The 23,715-nt window shown below is 39.5% G+C and overlaps 1 protein-coding gene across 8 annotated transcripts; it reads right to left on the bottom strand.

Annotated features, from left to right (window-relative positions):
* Positions 1–1,055: 1,055 nt before the first annotated feature.
* ZNF706 (zinc finger protein 706) lies at positions 1,056–9,600 on the bottom strand. 8 transcript variants are annotated; one of them, XM_045581355.1, is made up of 4 exons: positions 9,583–9,600; positions 4,512–4,648; positions 3,475–3,582; positions 1,056–2,802 (listed from the first exon to the last, which is right to left on the bottom strand). In XM_045581355.1, exons 2-3 carry the CDS (start codon positions 4,644–4,646, stop codon positions 3,487–3,489), a joined length of 231 nt encoding a protein of 76 aa, XP_045437311.1. In that variant the 5' UTR covers positions 4,647–4,648; positions 9,583–9,600; the 3' UTR covers positions 1,056–2,802; positions 3,475–3,486. The 8 variants fall into 8 exon arrangements, with proteins under 8 accessions (XP_045437311.1, XP_036292612.1, XP_036292615.1 ...); XM_036436719.2 differs by lacking the exon at positions 9,583–9,600 and adding an exon at positions 8,717–8,734; XM_036436722.2 differs by lacking the exon at positions 9,583–9,600 and adding an exon at positions 8,195–8,453.
* Between the last annotated feature and the right edge of the window lie 14,115 nt (positions 9,601–23,715).

Genomic DNA, 23,715 nt, shown 5'->3' with positions numbered 1-23,715 from the left:
ATAGATAAAATTAGGCTAGTCTGGAAGATTTCAGAATGTAAAGTCACAGTAAACACAACCCCCTAGTGTTGATCTTCATTGTTATACACTCCAAAAATGATGTATCTCTGACCAAAACCAAATCAAAGCCTAAACTACCACAAAAATGAAAATCTAGCAGAAATGAATTCAGATTCAATAGTTTAAATGATAATGTTGGTAAAGACTATCTTATCCATGTGACATACATCTCAGAACTCAATTATAATGTAAGTAATTAGCTATATGGTATTTTAAATAAAGCCAAAAGTGCTATCTCAAATCTGAGTCAATGTCACAAAGGACTTATCCATCCAATTCAATGAACTGACCTAAGCATTTTTTAGTATTATTTTTATATTAAGTCAATTACTTCCCCCTTCTAATAACTTATTCTATAGAGTGAGGTTTCAGAACTACAACCTTCTTCCGTTTTTAAGAATAGTCTATAAATCCAAAATAGACTACAGAAAAAAAAGGGGAAATAAAAGAAATCTCGTCACCCTTAGAACTACTGAGCTCTAAACTCAGAGATAAATTCTAAGTTAAAAAATTAAGAGAAGAGGCATTATAAAAACCCCTACAATATAGAAGAAATTAGACTAGTTTAGTTTTCTTTAATATCTCCTTTAATAAGACATTATAGCACACAATGGAGCTCCCAGTGTGTCAGTTAAACAGGGGATGTAGATCCATACGAAGGAGAATGGAAATAAGTTTAATCTTAACCTCATTCCTTTTGGCAACTAATGGAAATACAGAATACAATGGACCAATTCTCACAGTATATTTTATCAAGTCTTTGAAGACACCATAACAGTTTTATAATAAACTTTGCTGGGATCTGTTAAAGAATCTTCAAATTGAATAACAAGGATAGTTAAGAATTTTAATTTCTCCTTTATAGCAGATATAGCTCAAGCACAATAAAGAGGGGATTGTACTAATAATCCTCACATAGAGGATGAGAATGCAGCTATTCCCATCACTGAAATATAGTTAAATATGATGTCAGCTGCTTATAAAAAAGAATTAAATACAAGAACAAAAAGCTTTTATTCTGAAGTAGAGTCAGTCAAACAAATGAAAAAAATTAAACAAAAACTTGTAAGAGGTTTTTAAGTGATTTGTTGCTAAACATAAAGATACATATGTTCAAAGCACTTTAAAAAACTTTAAAATTGTAATTTAACCATAACTTCTATAATACCCACCACAAGCAATTAGGCAAACTCTAATGTTCTGGTAATCAACATATAGGGAAATAACATATTAAATCGGAAACTCAGGAAATTAAATACATGGAAAAAATCATTAAAGTAATAGTATAAGAATAGGAACTGCTAAGAAACTATCACCACTGAAGATTTTCCTTGAAAATACCTTATTTTAAACTTACAGTGAAGACAAATAAGGTGGGCAGAATATGCACAGCTACAAAACAGATGCAGCAGTGAGTTGCAGCACAAAAAGAGAATGCATTTTTTAATCCACAGGATCCGATTTGTGGTTCTAAACAATTACCAGGAAATATTTGAGTGTTCTTCCTATTATATTAACTTTAAAATTTCAACTGAGTTACAGCAGTTTCACTCGTAAAGTTAATAGCTGACAAAGCAAATTAGAAGAACCCTAAAATTAGTCTCCTTTACCTCATCCATCTGAACCAACCCATTTCCCCATCCCTGGAACCAAATCAATCTAGACACTGGCCTATTTTAATACTTTCTAGTTTAGACAGAAGTCATACTGTACACAGTCTTTGATTTTAGGAAGCAGCACAAAATAAACTCCTAAAATCAATGACCCAAAAAGGAACGGAGGGAGAAGACTCTGGGAACTAACCCAGCCACAAGTTATTCCAATCTTCCTGTTAATGCAAAATTCATTCCAGAATTGGTCAAATCATTAATTTCTAAAAACTCCTCCAAAATTATGCATTTCAATTTCAAATGAAAGAATTTGAAGCCATTTCAAGGAATCCAACACAATTTATAAAAGATAAATCTTTACCAGTTCATACATGTTCCATCATATTTTGTAATAAATGATTAGGCTTACTGATTATTTCATTATGACACCTCTTCAAAACCTAGTTTTTCAGAAGGGCTTACTACCGATCTAACCGCTTTAGGAATTTATCACATTATCTACATGGTATACCTGGCTGGTAGCTACAGCACAGTCATATAGCAAGTTGAAATATTCCAACCTCAAACACAGCAAACAATCAGAGGGGGAAATGACATGATTGCAATATACTAAGGCAGCAGGTAAGTCATTCTTTTAGATCAGCGGCTGCCAATAAAACTGTGTTCACAAATTTAATGAATGAGTCTGCTCTAGTTTAACGAATCTGCAACTGAGCTGAGAGGGAGTTAAGAGTTGCACTTACAATTCTAGCTGATGAATTCATTAGATTTTTTATAAGGCAAATAATGTGGAAAGTTAGAACAGAATTTCTAGAACCATTTATCCTGTGATGTTGTAAAATCAAAGTACTACTTTATTAAATGAGTTATTTTACACAATATGAACATCAATATAATTACAATTGTAAAAAATTTTTATAACAAGGATGGACTGATTTTCAGATTTCCAAATTAGAGTCAACTGTACATTTACACAGAATTGTCTTTGCATGAAGCCCAAAGGGAACAGCATAAAAATGAGTGTTTCTGTAGCCCCTTTATTTTTGCTGATCAACAGTTTGTTAGAAAAGCAGCTGCAGGTTGTTACCTAAGGTCTGAGACAGTAGAAGAGTCAAAGGTGTCATGAATTCACCTATAAAACATAAGCAAAGTTTTCTGTGAAGGCAAGCATTGCACAAATGCAACGTATATACGTTTCAAACGCCTAAGGGAAAGAACACATGCCTAAGCTACCAAGCTAGTCTGATAGATCTGACAATGGGATTTTATGAACTGAACTTTGATTTTAAAAAAAAATTCTCACATCAACATCACAACCATTTATGAGAAAAAAACTCTAACCATACAGAAAATATAACCTGATTATTTTCAAGCAACTACCAAGTTTATACAATGTATTGTACCTACATTTTGCCCTATATTTTAATGCACTTATAAGTTCTGCTAAGCACTGTTAAAGTACCTGTAAAAGGCACTCAGGAACATTGGTCTGCATCATTTCTCTGAGCAAGACCCTCAATACTTCTGTAGTTATTTTCAAGCTTACGTGTCTTTTCCATTCTTGGAACAGAGTTGGTCAGCCTCCCTCCATCCCCCCAAGAGAAAATAGAACTTCTATGTAGTTGGGAACTTCTATTTCATCAGAATATGGTCTGGGAAAATGGACTTTTAATAATTGTAAAGTTAACTGAAAAATAGGAAGCAATAAAGTCAGCTAGAAGGTAAAAATCAACTTCACAGTTACAGAAAACAATTGTGTTCTTGTATACAAGCCTGACAGTAACAACAACAAAAAGTCAAATACCTGTAAACAACTTTACGCCTGGACATCAGCCAATTCTGGAGGAAGTGGAGTCTTAGGATGCTTGCTCTCAAAGTGCTGCTTGAAGGTCTTAGGGTCTGGCATTTGTGTCTAATTACAAAAATTGTACAAAAAACGAGTTAGGCCTTATTCATAAATGTGTAAACTTTTAAAAAGTCCTGAGCCTGCTTATAATAGATAATTGCTATCATCATTAGCCTAGTACTAGGTATTGTAGCTCTCAAATATTACACTATACTGACTTCCTTAGGCAAGATCCAAGCTCTTTTATGCATTAATTGGATGACCATGTGCAAGTGATATAATCCCCATGACAATGTATTCTTCTGTAAAATAAATATACCCTTTCCCCAAAAATAAGACAATGTCTTATATTAATTTTTTCTCCTAAAGTTGCGCTAGGTCTTATTTTCAGGGGATGTCTTATCTTTCCATGCGCTAGGTCTTATTTTCGGGGAAACACGGTAATAAAAGTACTTTATCTCATTGGGTTGTTGTGTGGATTAGTGGACTCATACATACACAACACCTGGATCAGTGGCTGGCACTTGAAAGCACTCAATAGCAGCTGCTATAATTATTTTTCAAATCTAATAAACACATTAATTCTAGTAAAAGCCCTCAATATGAACAAACTCTAGTTTTACAGACATCCTAAGTATGGACCTAGTGAAAGGAAAAAAAGCCAATTACATAACAAGAGTTTTATTCACTGGTATCTTACATAGTTTTACTGAGCTCTAAATTAAGAATGTACACCTGACTTCTTTACAAAGTTCAAAGTGTACTGTTTTCCCTTAAGAAGGCACCTTTATTCTCCTCGAGGAAAGGAACTCTGCTTTGTTCACTCCTTTCCCCAACACCTGGAAACAGCCTGGCCACAGGAGCCATTCAATAAAATATTTGTTGAATGAAAGATGGGACCTACTCTCTCAGTAACGCATTTATTTTGCCATGATTGCAAACCAATCTCTAATGAAAAACTGTGCATGGGAAAGCCGTCTTTCAATTTCCCTTACCCTACAGACCGTGCAGGTGTATATTAAGGCAGCTTTGGCAGCAGCCTTTTGGTCATGTCCTTGTTTCTTCTTTTGTCCAGCTTGCTTTTTGGCATTTTTCTGCTGAGACTGAATCTTCTGCTGTCCGCGAGCCATGTCTAAAAACAGAAGTTGAGGCATTAGAGTGATTTATTTACTCGAATAAAGAGTAAACTAAACATGATAATAGTCTCAGAGTTGACAGCTTAGGTTTCATAGAAACAGTTGTTAATCAAAATGTAGGCGTTTCATAACCCATGGGCACAGACAATAGTGTGATGAAGGCCTGGGGTAGAGGAGTGGATACAGGCTAGAAGGGGTCAATGAGAAAAAAAAAAGGGGGGTGGGGGGAGAAACATTTTAATATTTTCAACAATAAAGTTAAAAAAATGTATGGGTTTTCAAATTCTCACATACAATGCTACTAGAGAATAATTGGTACAATCATTGTGGAAAACTGTTGGTAGCTATAACCTAACAATTCCACATTGGTATATATCCAACAGAAATGCAAATGTATGTTCATCAAAAGACAGTACCAGAATATTCAGAGCTACTGTTTCCAACACTGGAAAAAATCCAAATGTCTATTAATAGAAAAAAAAATCCCAAACTGGAAGTAATCCAAATGTCTATTAATAGTAAAATGGATAACTTGTATATTTATACAATAAAATACTATGCAGCAATCAAAAAGAAGAAACTATGCTACAGGAAACATCATTACATCTGTTTTAAAGGGAAGACACCCAAAAACAAACAACATATATTTGTAACAAGTTCAAAACAGGTGAAGCTAACCTGGAAGGTAGTGAATGGGAAGAAAGAGCAGGAGGGGGTTTTTGGGGGTACTGATGTTCTATATCTTGATCTGAGTAATGGTTACACAGGTGTGTACACCTGTAAAAATCACGGAGCTATATACATATACACCTAATATTTTTGGACTTTATGAATTTACACACACACACAAAAAAGTTTAGCCTCCTTCCTCAATCATTTGGTCGCTCTGCAGAGGTGTGTTCCCCTTCCAGTATTCACTGTTGTGATCTGAGACTTACAACTTGAAGAGAAATAAGAGCTGTCATCTAATGCCTCTAAGGGAGATGGGAACTGTTCTCTTAAATACTTAGGTTTCATCAAACTACTGTGCTATTCTAAGTCTTTCTTAAAAGTTGGTCTTTGCAGGATTACTGGACAAATTATTAAATAAGATTAAATTAGTTCCCAATTGAGAGCATAACCCTTATAAAAGGGGTAAGGATACTAAAATGAAAATGAAAGATACCACTTTCTACTACTGGTGGACTATAAACTTTAAACTTTTATTTTTACTTGTATTTTAAATATGTATATTTTTATTTGATTTCAGATAGGAAGGGAGAGGAAAAGAGATAGAAACATCAATGATGAGAGAATCATCGATCAGCTGTCTCCTGCACATCCCCCACTGAGCAACCGCAGGCATGTGCCCTGACCTGGAATCAAACTGTGACCACCTCCTTGGTTCATGGGTGGATGCTCAACCACGGAGCCACACTGCCTGGTCTAAGTTTTTAAGCTTTTAAATTATTGCAGGACAAGAACATAGAACGGCTCTACCTCTACTTCACCGGAAAGGAGTGCTGGCTTTTTTTCTGGCTGGAACCCTAAATAGTTCATGAATGTAAGGTCAAAGCAGAGAAATGCCTGAGCTTCTCTCACAAAGGGAAACTGAAAAAACACACCAATTGGATAAGTTCTCTCCAGCTTTAAAAACTCAAAGTCAAATAAAATATAGAGGAGAACCAGTGCTTTTCTAAGAAGTCAGTTGGATATTTTAACAAGTTACAAAAATGTTTAGCATGTTAGCTAACAGAAGAATCTATTCCTACCAAATTATGGCAAAAATTACTAGATGTGCTAGTCGTTGACGATTAAACTTGCATTTCTGTGTTTTTTTAAACCAAAAATTTTAGGCCATTTGGCTTGGAATGATTTTTTTTTTTAAGTGCATTTAGGTTCAAATGATATGGCAAGCTTATAATCCTTATCCCCATGGAAATAGATTTGGATACTTGCATAGTATTTGGGTGACAGGTATTCAATCTTTATGTACCCACAAATGCTGTCATGTCTCAGTGTCTTAGTACCAGTGCCTTAAGTTAGAATACTCCAGTCCTCTCCTGCATCTGAACTCTTCCATGCAATGTGTGCAATGTATGTTAATACACTGATGGTGTGAGTAACCTTTTAATTGTGCTGTGGCGAAAAACCCATAAATGGCAGGCCACTAACCACAGAAGTTTCTTTGATATCTAGAAGTTATTAGCTACTTTGATAACCCTTTCAGGCAGTAATCTGTACAAAGCAGTGTCATTAGGCCCACATTATTTTTTTAACTTTTGTATTTATGACTTCTCCTAAAAATACTACATTACACTATAGATTTAACCCATTTTCCATTGTATCTGAAACGAACCAAAAAGTCACAGAAGCTTTAATAAATAAAAAGACTGTGGTCACTTTTTCCTGACTTCTAAAAACGGAAAACTTAACACCAGATAAAGGAAAGAGAATCAAACAGTCTAACTTCGTGGGGGTAGGCCCCTCACTTCTAACCAGAGACTGCACCAATTTCCTTTTCGAAAGCAGGAATGCAAACGAACAGACCACCTGCTTTTGGACAACCGTTCAATTTAGGACTTGCTCAAGCCGATCGAATTTTCTACAAAATCTTAAGCATAACTGCTCCTGGATTAAATGTGGGGGGGAAAAGAGAGAGAGAGAGGGGCAAAGAGGTCCCTTTCCAATACCTGAAGGCTGGTATTTAATAGAACTCATTTAGTATAGCTTTCTGAAGGGGCTGCAGAGAGAGGGAAGTAGTAAAAAGAATAACGAGTTCCTTTGAAAGGAGAAGCTCTTACGGGAGGCAACAAGTAAAGCACTGCCCCCAAAGGCTCTCTTAAAACCAAAACCAGAATCCGTAGAAAGAGAGAGAGGCGATTTTGGATCCAGGAAGTAGGCTCCTTCTCCATAACCATCTGAAACCACGAGAGAGGCCCGTGCAGGGGCCAACATCCAGACCCTACACAGCTTGTAACTCCATCCTTTGGCGGAAGGGAAGACGATGAGAAAGCATCAGGACTCGGGTATATGTCATCCACACTTCCCTGACCCCAGTGCACTGCAGGCTGGCCCACCTTCCTTCCGGCCCGAACCGGCCTCTCCCGCCTCGGGGAGCCCCAGGAGGGCCACACACCGCCCCCACCCCCCCCCACGACCCCGGCCCGGGGACCCGCCTCCCGGAGACCCGGCCCCCCGCGGCAACGGGGAAACCCGGCGGCGGCGGCGGCGGCGGCGAGAAACCGACCGGCCAGCTGCTGTCGCCAGCGGGTAAGGTTACCGCGCAGCTCCCCGGCCGGCCTGCGCCCCGGCGGCCACCTGCAGGGCCTGGCAGGCGCCGGGCTTCCCCTCCTTCCCGCGGCCCGCGCCGGGGCACAGCTAGCCCGGCCGCCCCCCCCCCGGGGAGGCGGGGAAGGCCGGCGGCCCCTCGCGATCCGCCGCGACCCTCCTTCCTCCCCGCCGACCCCGCTGGCGAGAACGCCCACCGGTTCCCCGGCAGCGAACGCCCACCCCGGCTCCCCGCGTCCTGCGGCGTCAGCGCCGCCCCCGCGGCGGCTCACCCGGGCCGGGACAGGCTTGCGTCGGAGAGACCTCGCCGGGCGAAGGGGCCGGGAGGGAGGGGGGGGCGGAGGCGTCCGGAGGCAGAGGAAAGGGGTGCGGAGCGCGCCCAGCACCGCTTCGGTCTCCTCCACCCACCGGAGAGGGGAAAGAGGAGAGCCGGGAGCACAACAGCCCGCGCCTCGCGCCGCCGCCGCCGCCGCGCGCGCGCGCCCGCCGCCGCCGCCTTAGCCTTGGGAAGGCCACTGAGCCTCGTGCCCGCGCACGCGCGGAGATCTCCCCGTCGTCGCCCCGAGCCCGCCCGCCCGCTCCCCGTCGCCCCGCCCACTCGCCTTCCGGCAGCAGGCTCCTCCCCCCGCCCCGCGCGCACGCCTGCGCCTCTTCCGGTCGCGCCGGCCAATGGCAGAGCTCCCCTATTACATAAGCGCGGAGGGGCGGGGCCTGGCGGCGGCGGCGGCGGCGGGGGGCCGGCCCTGCGGGATGCGAACTGCAGGGGAAGTAGCCTTCCGTCCGGGTGTCCTCACCTCTCCTCCGGCCTTAGCCGCTCCGGGCCCCCTTCTGCGGGTTCTGGGGTCCGCGAGGTCTCGGTTCTGGCAGGTGACGGCCCGCAGCGTGTTTCCCTAAGTCGCTCGCTCACTTACTCGGGTGGCGGCCAGGCCTCGGTGCCCTCACGTGCACCGGGCGGGGGAGGGGCCGGAGCGCCAGGGCCGGGCGCCGTGGGTCAGCGACTGGGGAACCCGCCACCGGCCACCCGCGCACGCGGCCGCCCCCGCCCTCAGTGAGGCCGGCGGGCCGGGCGGCCTTGGACGGGGCCGTGCAGCCATTGTTCTCTCACCGGGCCGCCCTTGACCTCATTGGCATGGAAACCCCGGTTACTTGACCAATCCGAGGTTTCTGGTGTGGTCCGGATAAAGCCTGATACTAGGTAGCCTCTGCGAAACGGGCTGGCTAGGCCTCCCGGGACAGGTTTAGGTTGACTACCAACAAAATACATTGGGTTGCTAATAGCTGGGAGAAGGGTTAAGTTGTTTTTTTGTGTGTGTCTTGATTTTTACAGGCCACTCCATTTGTCTTCCGATATCTTCCAAGAGCGATGGTGCTTGTGAAGGTGGTGATCATCCGCTGACTTAACCTGGGAACGGCATTCCATTTGCGACAGTGGCTTGATTCTGCACATCCCCTATCCCCGACCCCCTAGCACACACGTTGCTTTGTGGTTCGATCTTACGACAACAGGGGGAAAAGGAAGGCTTTGCATTTGACATGCTCAGCTTGCTCATAGCCTCCACTCTGCCATATTTGCCTGCCAGCGCCCAGAAAACGTCTGTTGAGACTATATACAGCTTCAAGTGAGATGGGCTTGGTGATAGATAGATAGATACATAGATACCTGGGTTGAGAGCCGGGAAGGCGTTAGCTGCTTAATTGCTTTCGGGTAGCATGCAGTGAGTGATCTGGTGGTTCCGTCCAGCCGTATCTTGCCTTCTCATTCTCCCTTCAGCTCCACTTTTTACCCCTTTGCTCCTGTGCCGCAGTTTTCACTTGTCTGTTTACATTTTTGTTACCCTCTCTCCAGGACTCAAATGTAAGCTCATTGTCATCACTGTGTACCCAGTGTCTGGTCATGGGTTAAACATCATAGATGCTGAGTACATGGACGTTGAACAAACCTGGAATGTGTGTAAAGAAAGCAAGACTTTCCTTAGCATACCATGAAGCTATAGCTTCACCCATAGTTCACCATAGCCAAAATAATTGTATTAACTTGGCCAAGAGGAGGTGGATGGGGTACTTGGAGGACCTACCGAGGGAAAATCCAAAGAGCTGTGTCTGTTTAGCCATGAATGAGAGTGGACAGTGGAAAGGGATAGAGCCATCTGGCTGGCAGGAAGTTCTTTTAGGTGATTTCTGTTGTGAAATGGGATTAATGTGTCATTTGTTACCAAGGCCTAGATGAAATATCTATTAAAGCCAGTGGTTCTTAAACTTGTAAGTTATACCACCTTTGATAATATGGAGAGAAAAAAAAAAAAAAGCTATGGACTCTGCCCCAGAAAGTTCATGTACATATAAACATATTCCCATTGGTAGGGTTTCTCAACCCTGGCACTATTTACACTTTGGAAGAACTAAAAATGTCTCCAGACACTGCCATGTGCCGTGCCAGCACAGCCAAGGGGTGCCAGCACAGCCAAGGGTTCGGGGTGACGAAGGATGGAGAAATGATAGGCAAAGAGAAAAAGCTGGATCTAGGTAGATCTGTGTCTGGCTGAGGCCACAGAACACATCCGGACTGCAAGCTGATGGTTTCTTTTATGGTCAGGGGTAAACAAGGTAATTTACAATGTTGTTGTAAGTTTCCCTTGTTTTGGCAGCACTTGCTGCCCCTCCCACAGCCCACTAGCTACCCAGGCAAGATCTAGGGAGCAGTCAGAAGATCAAGCTTAATTATGCTTAGAGGGCTGTGCCCTCCAAGCTGGGACTTGTTTTTGGTTTTGCCAGCAGGTCAGTCCGAGGCTTAACCCTATAACCGCTTCCTACACTGCCAGATGTCCTCTGGGGGTCAAAGTCTCCCTGGTTGATAGTAATGCTTAGAGGATAAACATCATAGGTTAAACATCATAGATGCTGAGTACATGGTATTATGGTAACTATATGTAAAAAAGGAAAAGAAGAAAGAGAAAGAAATGGATAATATTTAAGATCTGTGAAATGACAAAGAATAAATGAAAGGTAGATGAATTAGCATAACTATCAGCTGGTGTCCTACTTACAGAAATGTGACAGCAAACATCCTATTTTGTAACTAGTCTTGTAGGACTAGTTGATTTTTTTTTAAAACTGTGTGCATGTATTACTGATAAAAGTAAGTAACAAAATGATTTTTATTTCTTATAATTGTCTGACCGTGTTTGTTTCTTGGCAGTCTATATGGCTTCACAGAGCTCAGTGCTTCAGAAGGATGGATGAATAGGCGCGGTATCATCATAAGCCCAGGTATTCTTAGCACTCCTGGCATTTCCCTGTAATTAGAGTCTCTACATTTCTTTCCAGGTAAGGGCATGCCTAGGTGTCTACCATTTCATTTTTTTGTAATTCTTTGCATACCATCATTACCATTAGTCTCAAGCAGCTGAACAAGCTTTGGGAAAAAAATAAGTTCCAAATTTATTCCTGGATAAATTTATCCCAGGATGGCTAGGTAGCTCCTGACACACCAAGGTTTGGGGTTTGATCTTTGGTCAGGCACATATTAGAATCAACCAATGAATGACAAATCAATGCTTCTCTCTCCCTCTTTCTCTCTAAAATAAAAAGGAAATTTAATATGCCCGCCTTTGCTGTTTTTCCATTATTATTCGTTTAAAATATTTATGCTAGCTATTTATTTAAATTGAGATATAATTGGTATATAACATGTTAGTTTCAGGTATATCATATATATGTGTGTGTATGATCACAACAACAAATGTAGTTAACATCTGTCACCATTTATGGTTATAAAAATTTCTTTCCCCTTGTGGGCATTTAAGATCTATCTCTTAGCAACTTTCAAAGATGCAATATAATATTATTAACTATAGTCACTATGCTGTACATTACATCTACATGACTTATTTATTTATAATTGGAAGTTTGTGCTTTTTCACCCCTTTTACTCATTTTGCCCCCCCCCCCTTCCCAGCCCTGGCAATCACCAATCTGTTTATGAAAATTTTTTTTAATTTTGCATATAAGTGAGATCATAGGATATTTGTCTTTCTCTGACTGCTTTATTTTGCTTAGTATAATGACCACAAGGTTCATTCATGTTTTCACAAATGGAAAGATTACATTCTTTTTCATGGCTGAGTATTATTCCTGTGTGTGTGTGTGTGTGTATGTAATCTCAACCATTATTATTCTTAAGCAGGGCTAAACCCAAAACAAAACAGGAAACTAGAACAGAGTGGTTCATTTTTCTCTGATAGGAATTCATATGGGTGTCTATCAGGTGAGGGCCTTTGCCTTAATTTTACCTGTAAAGCTAGCTGTCTTGGCCTGGTTGATGGTCTTGATTTTGTCTAATGCCTGCTGACTGCAATGGGGAAGGCAGGTTGATTCCAGTTAGAGAAATCTGTCCTGGAAAAGATTCCTGTAGTTTTTTCCTAACTTCTGATGATCTGCAGAGAGTTCTTTCTGATGTCTATACTTTGAACTATTACTTTGGAGAAGAGGAGCCAAGAAAAGAAAAACAAGTTTAGTTACACTCTGACATTTGACCACTTTTTGGTTTAAGTGTGGCTCTTAGTGCTTTTAATTACATGCTTAATTATATTCTGTTTGATTTTAATAGTAGTTAAGCCATTACGCCTCAGAATAATTTTTTATGACTGATTCCCCAGATGTAAAATGAAAGAGTTGGTCCTCGTGACTTCCAAGACTCCTTCCAGTCCTTAAACTTTTATACTTGGTCACTCAACATGAACTTCAGGGTCTAAAAGAATTATTTTTATGAAAGGCAAAATAATAATCACCCCACACTCCATGCAGATGAAAATTTGAAACTAAGTTTATTTACAATGCATATATAAAATGAAAATGTAATTTTTATAAACCATAGGAGAGTACTAAGTGACTAAGGGATGAGTAGAAAATAGCACGAACTGTAACTCATCCTGTTTTTTATTTTCTGTACCTAAAGATGTTTTAATATTTTGGGGGCCTACCAGACCCAAGGAGAGACTGCATCTCCCAAGGTTAGCTAATTCCCAATTATAATAACAACTTGCCTAGGAATATACCTTTTGTATGCAAACCAACCAATTTTGAGACTATACCTCCAACTATTCATTCTCTTATCTAACTCTCACACTCCTCACCAATATTTTCCCTGACCTAAGTTATCCCAGGGGCAAGTTACCAGGCCATTGGAGACCACCCCTAAGGCCTAAAGCTTGCCAGAATGATTCACGCTGGCTAATCCTAAAATGTTTACCCTGCCCTGCCCTGCCTTTCCCACGCAACCCCCAATTAAGGTTTTGGTCTCGACTTTTTCACTTCTGCTTTTGCCTCCTGACCATAACTTAGTGCTCCCCACGTGGCCCTGTAAGGCATGGCGTGCCCCTCCTCTCTGGAAATGTGAGTGTTAATTCTTCTGTAAATGGCATTGACCGCTCCATGTCATCACTTAGTCACCTACATAGATTAAAATTCCACGGGTACAAATGAGATAATGACCTGCATTCAGTTTTGTTGCCTAGCAAACTAGGGGAATTCCATGCTCCTTGTGGCCGTGGCTGGTGGTTGTGACTTAACATAGAACACTTTATACATGAGAACCCAGACTTTTAACTCAGTCTCTATGCAGGCCGGGAAGCTTTGTAATATTTTAGGATCACACATCCATCCCCTGGATGGGGTCAAATTTTCAAAATAAATTATTTGTTTTTTAACATATAAAGTGACAAAGGCATCTGGGGGATAGGAATGGAGAATAACAGATGATCACTGCAGCTATTGCTTGTTCCTTCTGGAACACTTAGTCATTGAGCATGCCCCTGTGAAGCTGGCTCCCTGGTACTATCTTCCCATAGGCAATTGAGTTCATTATTGCTTAAAGCCTCATAACGATAACAGTAATAGCTACAAATAATTGGGCACCTCCCATCTATTTCTAATACAACAGACCTTCACACTAGATCTAATTACCTCCAATTTATTGATGAAGAAACTGCATTCCAAGAGATTAATTCTCTCATTGTCATACAGCTAGAAGATGGAGAGCTAGTAAGTAAAGGGCCAGGATTGAGATCTGGTTCCAAATCCTTCGTTCTTTCCCCTACCCTACGCTGCGCTGGAATGAATTCCAGGGTAGAGAACTCCTCTTGCATCTGGCTGTGAACCACTGGCTCTGCGCATCAGCCATGCAGTTGTTAATATGGCCGCCAAGGCTCTTTCCATGGCATGACCATGTGCTGATAACTCTTCTGCTTGCATAGGGAAATCTTTCTATCACCTCTGGCTCTTGCTTCTTAATCTGAAAAAGGAGGGATTAGAATAGATGTCATGTATGAGAACTTGAATTCTTTTTAAAAAAATAATTTATAATTTATTTCCAACCTACTTTTAAAAATAATATATATATATATATATATATATATATATATATTTTTTTTTTTTTTTAATTGATTTCAGAGAGGAAGGGGAGAAGGAGAGAGAGAGAGAAACATTAGTGATGAGAAAGAATCATTGATTGGCTGCTTCCTGCAGGTCCCACTCTAAGGATTGCTCCCACAACCTGGGCAAGTGCCCTGATTGGTAATCAAACTGTGACCTCTTGGTTCACAACCACTGAGCCATGCTGGCTAGTCAGTAGCTTGGTTTGTTAAAATACGATTATAACTGTGCTAAGTGTGATGTGTGAGAAATTTATATTTTATATCCTTATTTCCAAAGTAGATCTGGAGTACTCAACAACCCAAGTGTGTGAGTTTTATTTAGCTAACATTTTTACTTTTCTTCTTTTACATAATTTCAGAAAGTTAAAAAAGAACCTAAACTGATTAATCTTACGGAGAGCTATCTTTAGTAGATCAGAATGTAAAGTACAAGTAAGAAATGGATGTCTTTAGTAAACAAATGATGTGTCATTTGGAACAAATGCAATATGATGTGTGGGTTCATCTAACATAGTCATCAGGATACTTCAGCATACTTGGCGTAGTTAAAATTTCCAAGGTGTATGTGTGTCTACTTATCAATCATAGTATTTGATTTCACCACTGATGGGCCTCACCAGCGCTCATGCTTCCACCTGTCTTTCTGTCAGTGGGGATAGATGGATATACACAGATTCTCTTGTCCGATCCATCTTTTGACCTTTGGCTTACATGTGTCAGATGTCTGGCTTACTAGAATCAGTAACCATAATAATGAATTATTATCTGTCCTACCAGGGGATTGGACCCAAGGCTTTTTCCAATTAGCCCTAGAGTCTAGTCCACTGTCTTCACCCAATCACTCAGTTCAGGAGATGTGAAATTGTTATATCAGCCGGGCAAGTCACATTACTTCATTGTGCTTCAGTTTTTACATTTTTCCACAGGATAATAATACCACTGTGATACTCAATGGAAGACAGTATTTTGCCTGATAATATACAGTATATTGACTATAAGTAGTTGACTCACTTTTAAAATAACCCAATCGACAGGAAAGACAATATATAAAATTAAAAAGACAATATACAAAATTAAAAACTGTTCTATTGACTAAAACCTAATTATAATTAAGTTAATCCTAATTATAACTAAGTTGAAAATTGGCTTTTTAAAAAAAATATTTCTTCAAACATTTTCAGTTTGGAGAAAATTTGATGTGGGGAAAAGACATTGAGAGAATAGGAAGATAATTTTTCCTGTTTTTGAGGAAAATACAAATCCTAATCCTGATTTTTCTTGCTATTGCAATAAAATGTACCAGCTAATAAAAGTTGTTACAATACGATGTTCCTTAATTTTCAGGCAAACTACCTTTTGCTGTAGCATGTTATTGTTATTATTAGAGTGTATTTTTCAGGCCACAGTGCATTTCTTGTTTCCTAATATAAATGATCAGTCTGAATTGTGATCATGAGTGGCAGTGTTAACGCTTCAGTCCATAAACCTGAATTGAACTATGAATGGAGGTAGCAGGTCCAGAATATTGGAAAGGAGGCTGAATAAGCATTAAAAGCAGGGTGTGATCCTCAATAACACCAACGTGCCTGGTTAGGAAAGGGATGAGCCGACTTGCTAGACGAGTCCAACAGAGACTGCTGTGTTGGTGAGAGAGTTCTCATGTTCTGTTCCCATAGAATGGCATCTGTCAGGTGAAAAGAAAATTGCCAAGAAATGTGCTTTTCAACAAAACCTGAAACAGGGCTGTTGGATTTTAGTAATGTTAACGCTGGGTGTTGGTCTTATCAGTGGGGTTAGTCTCTGAGAGCGGTTGGGTGCTGTGTTGGCTGTTACAGCTGAATACCCCACATGTCATGTCACTGTACACGGAGATTCCCTAGCGTGTCCCAGTGGCCTGAGGCACCTGCAGAAGCACTAATGACAGTCATTTTCTCAACATCTAAAAATATGATTAGTCTATTTGCTAGAAGAAATTCTGGCTCCACAAATTTATTTTCATTTTCTTTCTCTTTCCAAACAAAAAAAAATAGGTTAGACATTTTCTTCGGGAAATGTAGGTTGTCTTAATTCACTGTGCAAGCCAACCTGGACTCCTTCTGGAAAATTACAGGAGACAAATCGAGTCCTGCTCAAATGGGATAATTAAGAGATCTCATGTATAAACATACGTTGATTCCTATGAATACCTCAATTATATGTCTGCTTCCTTTTTAGCTTCTTGGTAGTTACATTGTGGAATATTTTCTTCTTTTTCTCTTTATATCCTTTACTTCTGCTACTTTGAAATTGTCATCACAGCAGGTAAAGCATTTGCCTGATGTAAGAAGAGGAGCACTTAAAGATCTATTAACAGCCAAAACCGGTTTGGCTCAGTGGATGGAGCCATCGGCCTGCAGACTGAAGGGTCCCAGGTTCGATTCCAGTTAAAGGCATATATGTTGGTTGCAGGCACATCCCCGGTGGGGGGTGTGCAGGAGGCAGCTGATTGATGTTTCTCTCTCATCGATGTTTCTGACTTTCTATCCCTCTCCCTTCCTCGCTGTAATAAATCAGTAAAATATGCATTTTTTTAAAAAAGGATCTGTTAACAGTGATGAAGAATTGAGAAGCTTCCTGGCTTCTGGGTTCTGGTGGGAATGGGGAGCAGGTTCATCGTGTGAGCAGTGAGAAGTGACTGCATAGTCATTCTCTCACAAATACATAGAAGATAACCTCCGAAAGAGTGAAATTATGCAAGCGAGCGTGGCAAATCAGATAATCGCCACTTTTTTTAATATAAGCACATGTCCTCAGGCAAAGATTGGAGTTAAGATTTAGATCAGACATTGAGTTTTGTGTCCTATATAATGAATTTCATGTTAAAATTCTGCAAATCTTTTCCATTAACAGAAGTAATAAGACATTTTCCATTATTTATTTCACTTAGAAATGTGCATATTTTCTGTGATTCCTTTTCTCTGCCACCTGGTGGGTTATACTCAAAACTGCAGTGGTAATATTCTGGGTTGAACATGTCAGCTGATGTTCATGTTTTCTGATTTATGTCATTTAAATGTGATTGACAGACACTGTTAACACACATTTTAAAGTCCATCATTGGTTAATAAAAATCCCAAGGGTATCTAGGTTTCTTTTAATATTCCTTTAAAATATATTTTTATTAAGTTATTTTTTTACTTAGGCCCATTCTGATGGAAAAATGATGGGGTCTTAACTTTTGGCAAGAGTCTTGGTGAAGGTCTCTAATTTTGGATTTTAAATTTATTTTTATTATAGTTGACATACAATACTACATTAATTTCAGATGTACAACAAAGTGATTAGACATTTACATATCTTAAAGTGATCACCACACTAAGTCTAGTAACCATCTGATACCACACATAGTTATGACAATATTATTGGCATGTTCCCTATGCTGTACTTTACATTTCTGTAACTTATAACTAGCAGTTTGTATTTCCTAGCCTCCTTCCCCCCTTTTTATGCCATCCCCCTACCCTCATGCCATCTGGCAACCATTAGTTTGTTTTCTGTACCTATGAGTTTGTTCTTTGAAGTTTTTTAAAATACAAAAAATTTCAAGCAATACAGGAACATTGAAAGACTTTTACAGCATATAAGCATATACTACTCCCCACCCCCACAGAGATTCTGCCATTAACGTTTTACTTGATTTGTCACGTATCATGCATAGACCTCTCTCTTTGCCTATTCTTATATTTTTAATGAATTTTAAAATTAAGTTACTGACATCGGTATACTTTCCCCTAAATGCACTTCACTGGTGATAGTTCAATATTTGTTAACTTGAGGCCCGATGCATGAAATTCATGCAAGAGGCTTGACCCTCACAGCCCCGGCTTCGTCCAGAAGGTCGTTCAGCTATCCAGTCTAACTAGCATATTACGCTTTTATTATGATAGGTAATTACTTTTCTTTCTTTTGAGGTAAAGATTACATTCGGGTTGGTGCACGAATCTTAAGAGTACCATGGGATGAGTTTTGGTCTCTTCTGATTTTATCCCCATAGATAGATGGATAAAATATCTGTTATAAAACTTTGCATAAATGAAATAGTACAATGTGTACTTTTGGTAAGGCTTCTTTTAGCAACAAACATAATAAATTTATTACATGATCTACTCAAGCTATACGGTATTTCTTTTTTCTTGCCTCTTAACCAGTATCTTTTTTTTGTTTTGACCACTAATAATCTTATATTTGTTCCACACTGATCTAATTTACCAAGTACTTATAAATCAAGGTTAAGTGAAAGGAAGCAAATTACAGGAGGATACACACATAATTTATATGTAAATTCTTAAAATACAAAATAAAATCACATGCACGCTTATTTCATTCTCTTAATCAGAGATTATCCCATTTCTCCCATGACAAAATTTAGGCAATTTGTTCTGGGTCCTGGAACTAGATTAGAATCCTCATCTTGACTCAACTCTAACACACTTCTAAATGTTCATGTTAATTCACTCTTCTAAATTTTCATCATAATATTTTTGAAACTCATCCATGTTGTTGCTTTATAAGTTGATCTGTTCTCTTTATTGCTGAATAGAATTCCGTTATACAAGTCATCCACAGTTTGCTTATCCATTCTCCTATTGATGGACACTTGGGCTTTTTCCAGTTTTTGATTATTCATAAAAACTGGAAAAAATCCTGAGTGCTGCTATGAACATTCTTGTTCAAGTTCTTTTATTAACATTTTAATTATGATGGGTGAATACATGAGAGTGAAATTGCTAGGTCATATGATAGGTGTATATTTCATTTATAAAATACTGCCAGGCATTTTCCCAAAGTGGTGGTACCATTTTACCTTCCCAATAACACTGTTTGAGAATTTTGCTTGCTCCACCTCTCCACTAACCTTTGATGTTCTCTAGGTCTTCTAGTTTTAATAAGGGGATATCAAGCCTACATTCTGGTTAGATTACTCATTAATTTTCCCTTCATCAGAAACATGGTTATAAAGGCTTTTAGGCTCCTTTTAGAAAATATAACCTAACGTTTTCTGCTACTTAACTCTTATGATAAATTTAGGTATAAGGAATTATAAATAAGAAATCATTTCTTGAGAACATATAACCCGTTCATTGCTGTTAAAATCCAAATTTCATCCCTGGGGCAGAGAACTGAGTATTTGGACAGTTTCCCCCCCCCCCCCCCCCCCGAGTTTCACTTTATGTTATACTTTTAGTTTTTTTGAAGTACTATAAAGAACAGCCACATGGAACTCATATATATTTATTAAGGAAGTTAGGAAGACTATATCAAATGTTTCTCCCCAGTTCTCCTATAATTCAATACTGGGAACATCTAGACTGCTTTTTCCTGAGCAATAGATAGTTTTTGTTTGCTTGCTTGCTTGCTTATCTTATACCCCCTTCGACTCTTATGACTGATCTTTCCTTTCTCTGGTAACTAGGCAGTTTAGAAATTACCTACCTACTTTGCCAGAATTTCTGTTATATTGGGTCGGCATCTAAGTAATTGCGGATTTTTAAAACACAATTTTTTCATGGAACTAAATAACTTTATTCTGTAATGTATTGCCCATTTTGATCAATGACCTTTTGCCATCTTTCAGGCAGCATCATAATCCCACGTTCAAAAAACTTCTGGTTTTTATTAGCAAAAAACTGAATCAGGTACGATTTGACATCATCATTATTATTGAAATTTTTACCATTCAAGGAGTTTTGTAAAGATCGAAACAAAAAGTAATCAGATGGTGCAAGGTCAGGACTATATGGTGGATGTGGCAAAACATCCCAACCAAGCTCCATTAATTTTTGCCGAGTGACCAAAGATGAGTGTGGCCTTGCACTGTCATGATGGAATACAACACCTTTTCGATTTGTCAATTCGGGCCGCTTTTCTTCAACTGCATTGTTTAATTTCGTTAGTTGTTCAATGTAGACATCAGAATTGATCGTTCGGTTGGGTGGTAAGAGTTCAAAGTAGACAATTCCTTTGTAATCCCACCAAACTGATAACAAAACCTTCTTTTGATGAATATCAGCTTTTGATGTTGTTTGAGTTGGTTCACCTGGCCTGCTCCACGATCTTTTCCGCTTGATATTGTTGTAAACAACCCATTTTTCATCGCCAGTTATCAGTCGTTTTAAAAATGGATCATTTTCATTACGTTTCTTTAGCAAATCGCAGCTGCTAATGCGTTGCGTTAACTGTGATTCTTTCAGTTCGTGAGGAACCCATGTATCGAGTTTTTGAACATAGCCAAGTTGTTTTAAGTGATTTTCAATGCATGTATGTGATACATGAAGCTTCTCTGCAATCTCACGTGTTGTACTGTGACAGTCCGAATTGATTATTGCTTTGATTAGGGCGTCATCAACTTCAACTGGACGACCAGAGCGTTTTTCATCTTTGAGTGAAAAATCACCAGAACGAAATTTGGCAAACCAATTTTGACACTGCCGTTCTTTTAAGGCTTCGTCACCATAAACAGCACATAACTTTTTATGAGCTTGCGATGCGTTTTTCCCTTTGCGGAAATAAAAAAGCAAAATATGACGAAAATGTTCCTTTTGATTTTCCATTTTTCAACGAACGCCAAATGAAAACTACAAAACAGATCAAAAAACTTTTTTTACTGATTAACAGCTGAATAGCCAACTATCAAATAACAAAATGTGTTTTACATTTGTACTATGTCTGCAAACCTAAAAATTCAACTGAAGCCATATATGTGTGTGACCCGCAATTACTTAGTTGCCGACCCAATATTATACATTTTTGTGTATGTAACTCCTAGCTTCATTTTACAATATCTTTACCTATTTTGATCCTTTTGTATCTTGTAAACTTCCTCAAATAATTTCTATGTTGAGGTTAAAATTAATTAGACTTGTTTGGTATACTGTTTAAAGCACTGATTATTAAAAGAAATTTCACTAGTGACATATATATATATATATATATATGTATGTATGTATATGTATTTGAAACTCTATTTATAAAAGAATGGTATTTAATCTGTTCTTGTGTTTCATCTCTATGAAACACAAGAACAGATTAAATACCATTCTTTTATAATTAGGGTAATTGGAACTGCTAGTCATTTAATACCGTAATAGCATTATTCATAATAGTGACAGGGTGGAAAATGCCCATCAAAAGATGAGTGGTTAAACAAACTGGTATATATTCATATGATGGAATATTATTCAGCCATAAAAAATGAATTCTAATCACACTACCACATGAATGAATCTAGGAAACATGTTAAGTAAATAAGCCGGATCCAAAAAAGACAAATATCATATGATTCCACTAAATTAGGTATATAGAACACACAAATTTATAAAGATAGAAAGTGGGGTAGAAGTTAACCAGGACTGGGAGAGTAGAGAATGGGAAGTTATTGCTTAGTGGTTAGAGTTTCTGTTTGGGATGATGAAAGAGTTTTGAAAATTATAGTGGTAATAATTACGCAACATTGCAAATGTACTTAATGCCACTGAACTGTACACTTAAAAATGGTTAAAATAGTAAATCCGTGTTATATAATTTTTACCACAATAAAAAAATTAAAAACAGGTTAAATACAATTCTTTTGTGTTTATGGTACATAGAGCTGCTAGTCTCTTAATGGGTTGTTAGAAGTTGTCATCCAGTTTTTCTACAAGGCATCCTAGAACCCATGTCAGATAGTTGATCATTGTGAAGAAGATCGAATTTTATTAGAGGAACAATGTTATAATTGAAAATTAGGTTTAAGGATATAGGACCAAGGAAACAGTATTATGTGAATTGCAGAGATGACCAGAAATATACCGGAAAGAGCGAAGGCACCGTAATAAGACTTGAGACCATTGTGTATGTTCATACATAGAGAAGGAAGTTCAGAAAGGTAGCACCTGTACAAGGGATCCCGAAATTTCTAATGTGTTTCAGAAAAATGGTCTGTCCTGGGAGTCAGAGCAGCAGGGCAGGGAGTCTGGGAAGGGAGACAGGCCAGCAGGCAGGCAGGTGGGTCTCCCTGTGACATACTTAAAGACAGAGGCAGAAGGAAGTAGGTATCTGGGAGGTGAGCATCTGAGGGCACAAGTTCCCGCCCACTGGGAGAGACACAGGGCAGCACTCCAGCTTCAGGGTGGAGTTTAGATCTACTCAGTTTTGTAGATAAAAAAAACTCGGAAATAGGGTGTCTGGAAAAGTTAGCAAAAGCCTTGATAATATTTATATCCTTCAATAAAAAATTTGGTTTATAGCAACTTTATTTCACAGAAGTAATTACTTAGCACAAAGATGTTAACTGTTAGTACACTTCTATAATAACTGCTTACGAATAAAAAATTGTGACTAACGTAAATGCCTAACGGTAAGGAAATCCCTACAACAAAAGAACATGTAACCAGTACAATTGCTGGTGTGGAAGAATTCTCAAGGCATATAAAGATGTCTCCATGTTTGTGTGTGCTATAGACTCTTCCTTGGTTAGACAGCACTCCTGTAAGCAGAAGGGAAACGGAAACTGAAGGGAGACCCCAACGCCATCACTTTATGACACTTTGTTACGCGGACCTTCTTTTGGTTCCAAAGTAAGCTCTTGGGATGAGGAGGTCTCTCTTCCACTTATTTCATACTGTTAATATGTAGAGTTAATTTTATCACCTTAGCATATTTCACAGAAAGAAGAGTTTTATGACTTCTTGCATAAATGCACAACCAAAAGACTGTTTTGAAAAGTGTTCTTCCGTTATTGCAGAGGGGCCCTGCTCAGTAGTAAATGCCACTCTCACTCATTCATTCATGGAGCACCTGCCATGTGCCTAGGAACATCTACCATGTGCCCCGCATTGGCTCACGTCAGAGCCAGTGGTTACAGTTGCTGACATTCTGAGGGGGAGGGCAGGGCAGGCCACGAAATAAGGAAGCCAGGGTTGGAGGTAGTGATGATGCTGTTGAAAAACTGAACAGGAGAGAACGAGACTGGATGGGGCGGCTGCTGTAGGTACGGTGCTCAGGAAAGGCTCACTCCGAGAGGCAGACACGTGACCAGCCATGTATGTCAGCACACCGAGGGGAAGTATTTGGCACTGGACACATATCAAATAATAAATCATGTCATTTGATATAATTTATACTCACATGCTCTGTGATAAAGTATGCCAGGATGCAGGTGGTGTATTGTTGAGGAGAAACTTTTTTTGTGTGTGCTTGTTTTATATTTTTATTGGTTTTAGAGAGAATGGGGGGGAGAGAAACATCGATGATAGAGAACCATTGATCAGCTGTTGCCTGCACGCCCCCTACTGGGGATGGAGTCCAAAACCCGGGCATGTGCCCTTGACTAGAATTGAACCCAA

Source organism: Pipistrellus kuhlii, unplaced genomic scaffold, assembly GCF_014108245.1.
Source record: "Pipistrellus kuhlii isolate mPipKuh1 unplaced genomic scaffold, mPipKuh1.p scaffold_m20_p_14, whole genome shotgun sequence".
Classification (NCBI taxonomy): Eukaryota; Metazoa; Chordata; class Mammalia; order Chiroptera; family Vespertilionidae; genus Pipistrellus; species Pipistrellus kuhlii.
Note: the sequence above shows the minus strand (reverse complement) of the source record. Positions and strands in the feature narration are given on the sequence as shown.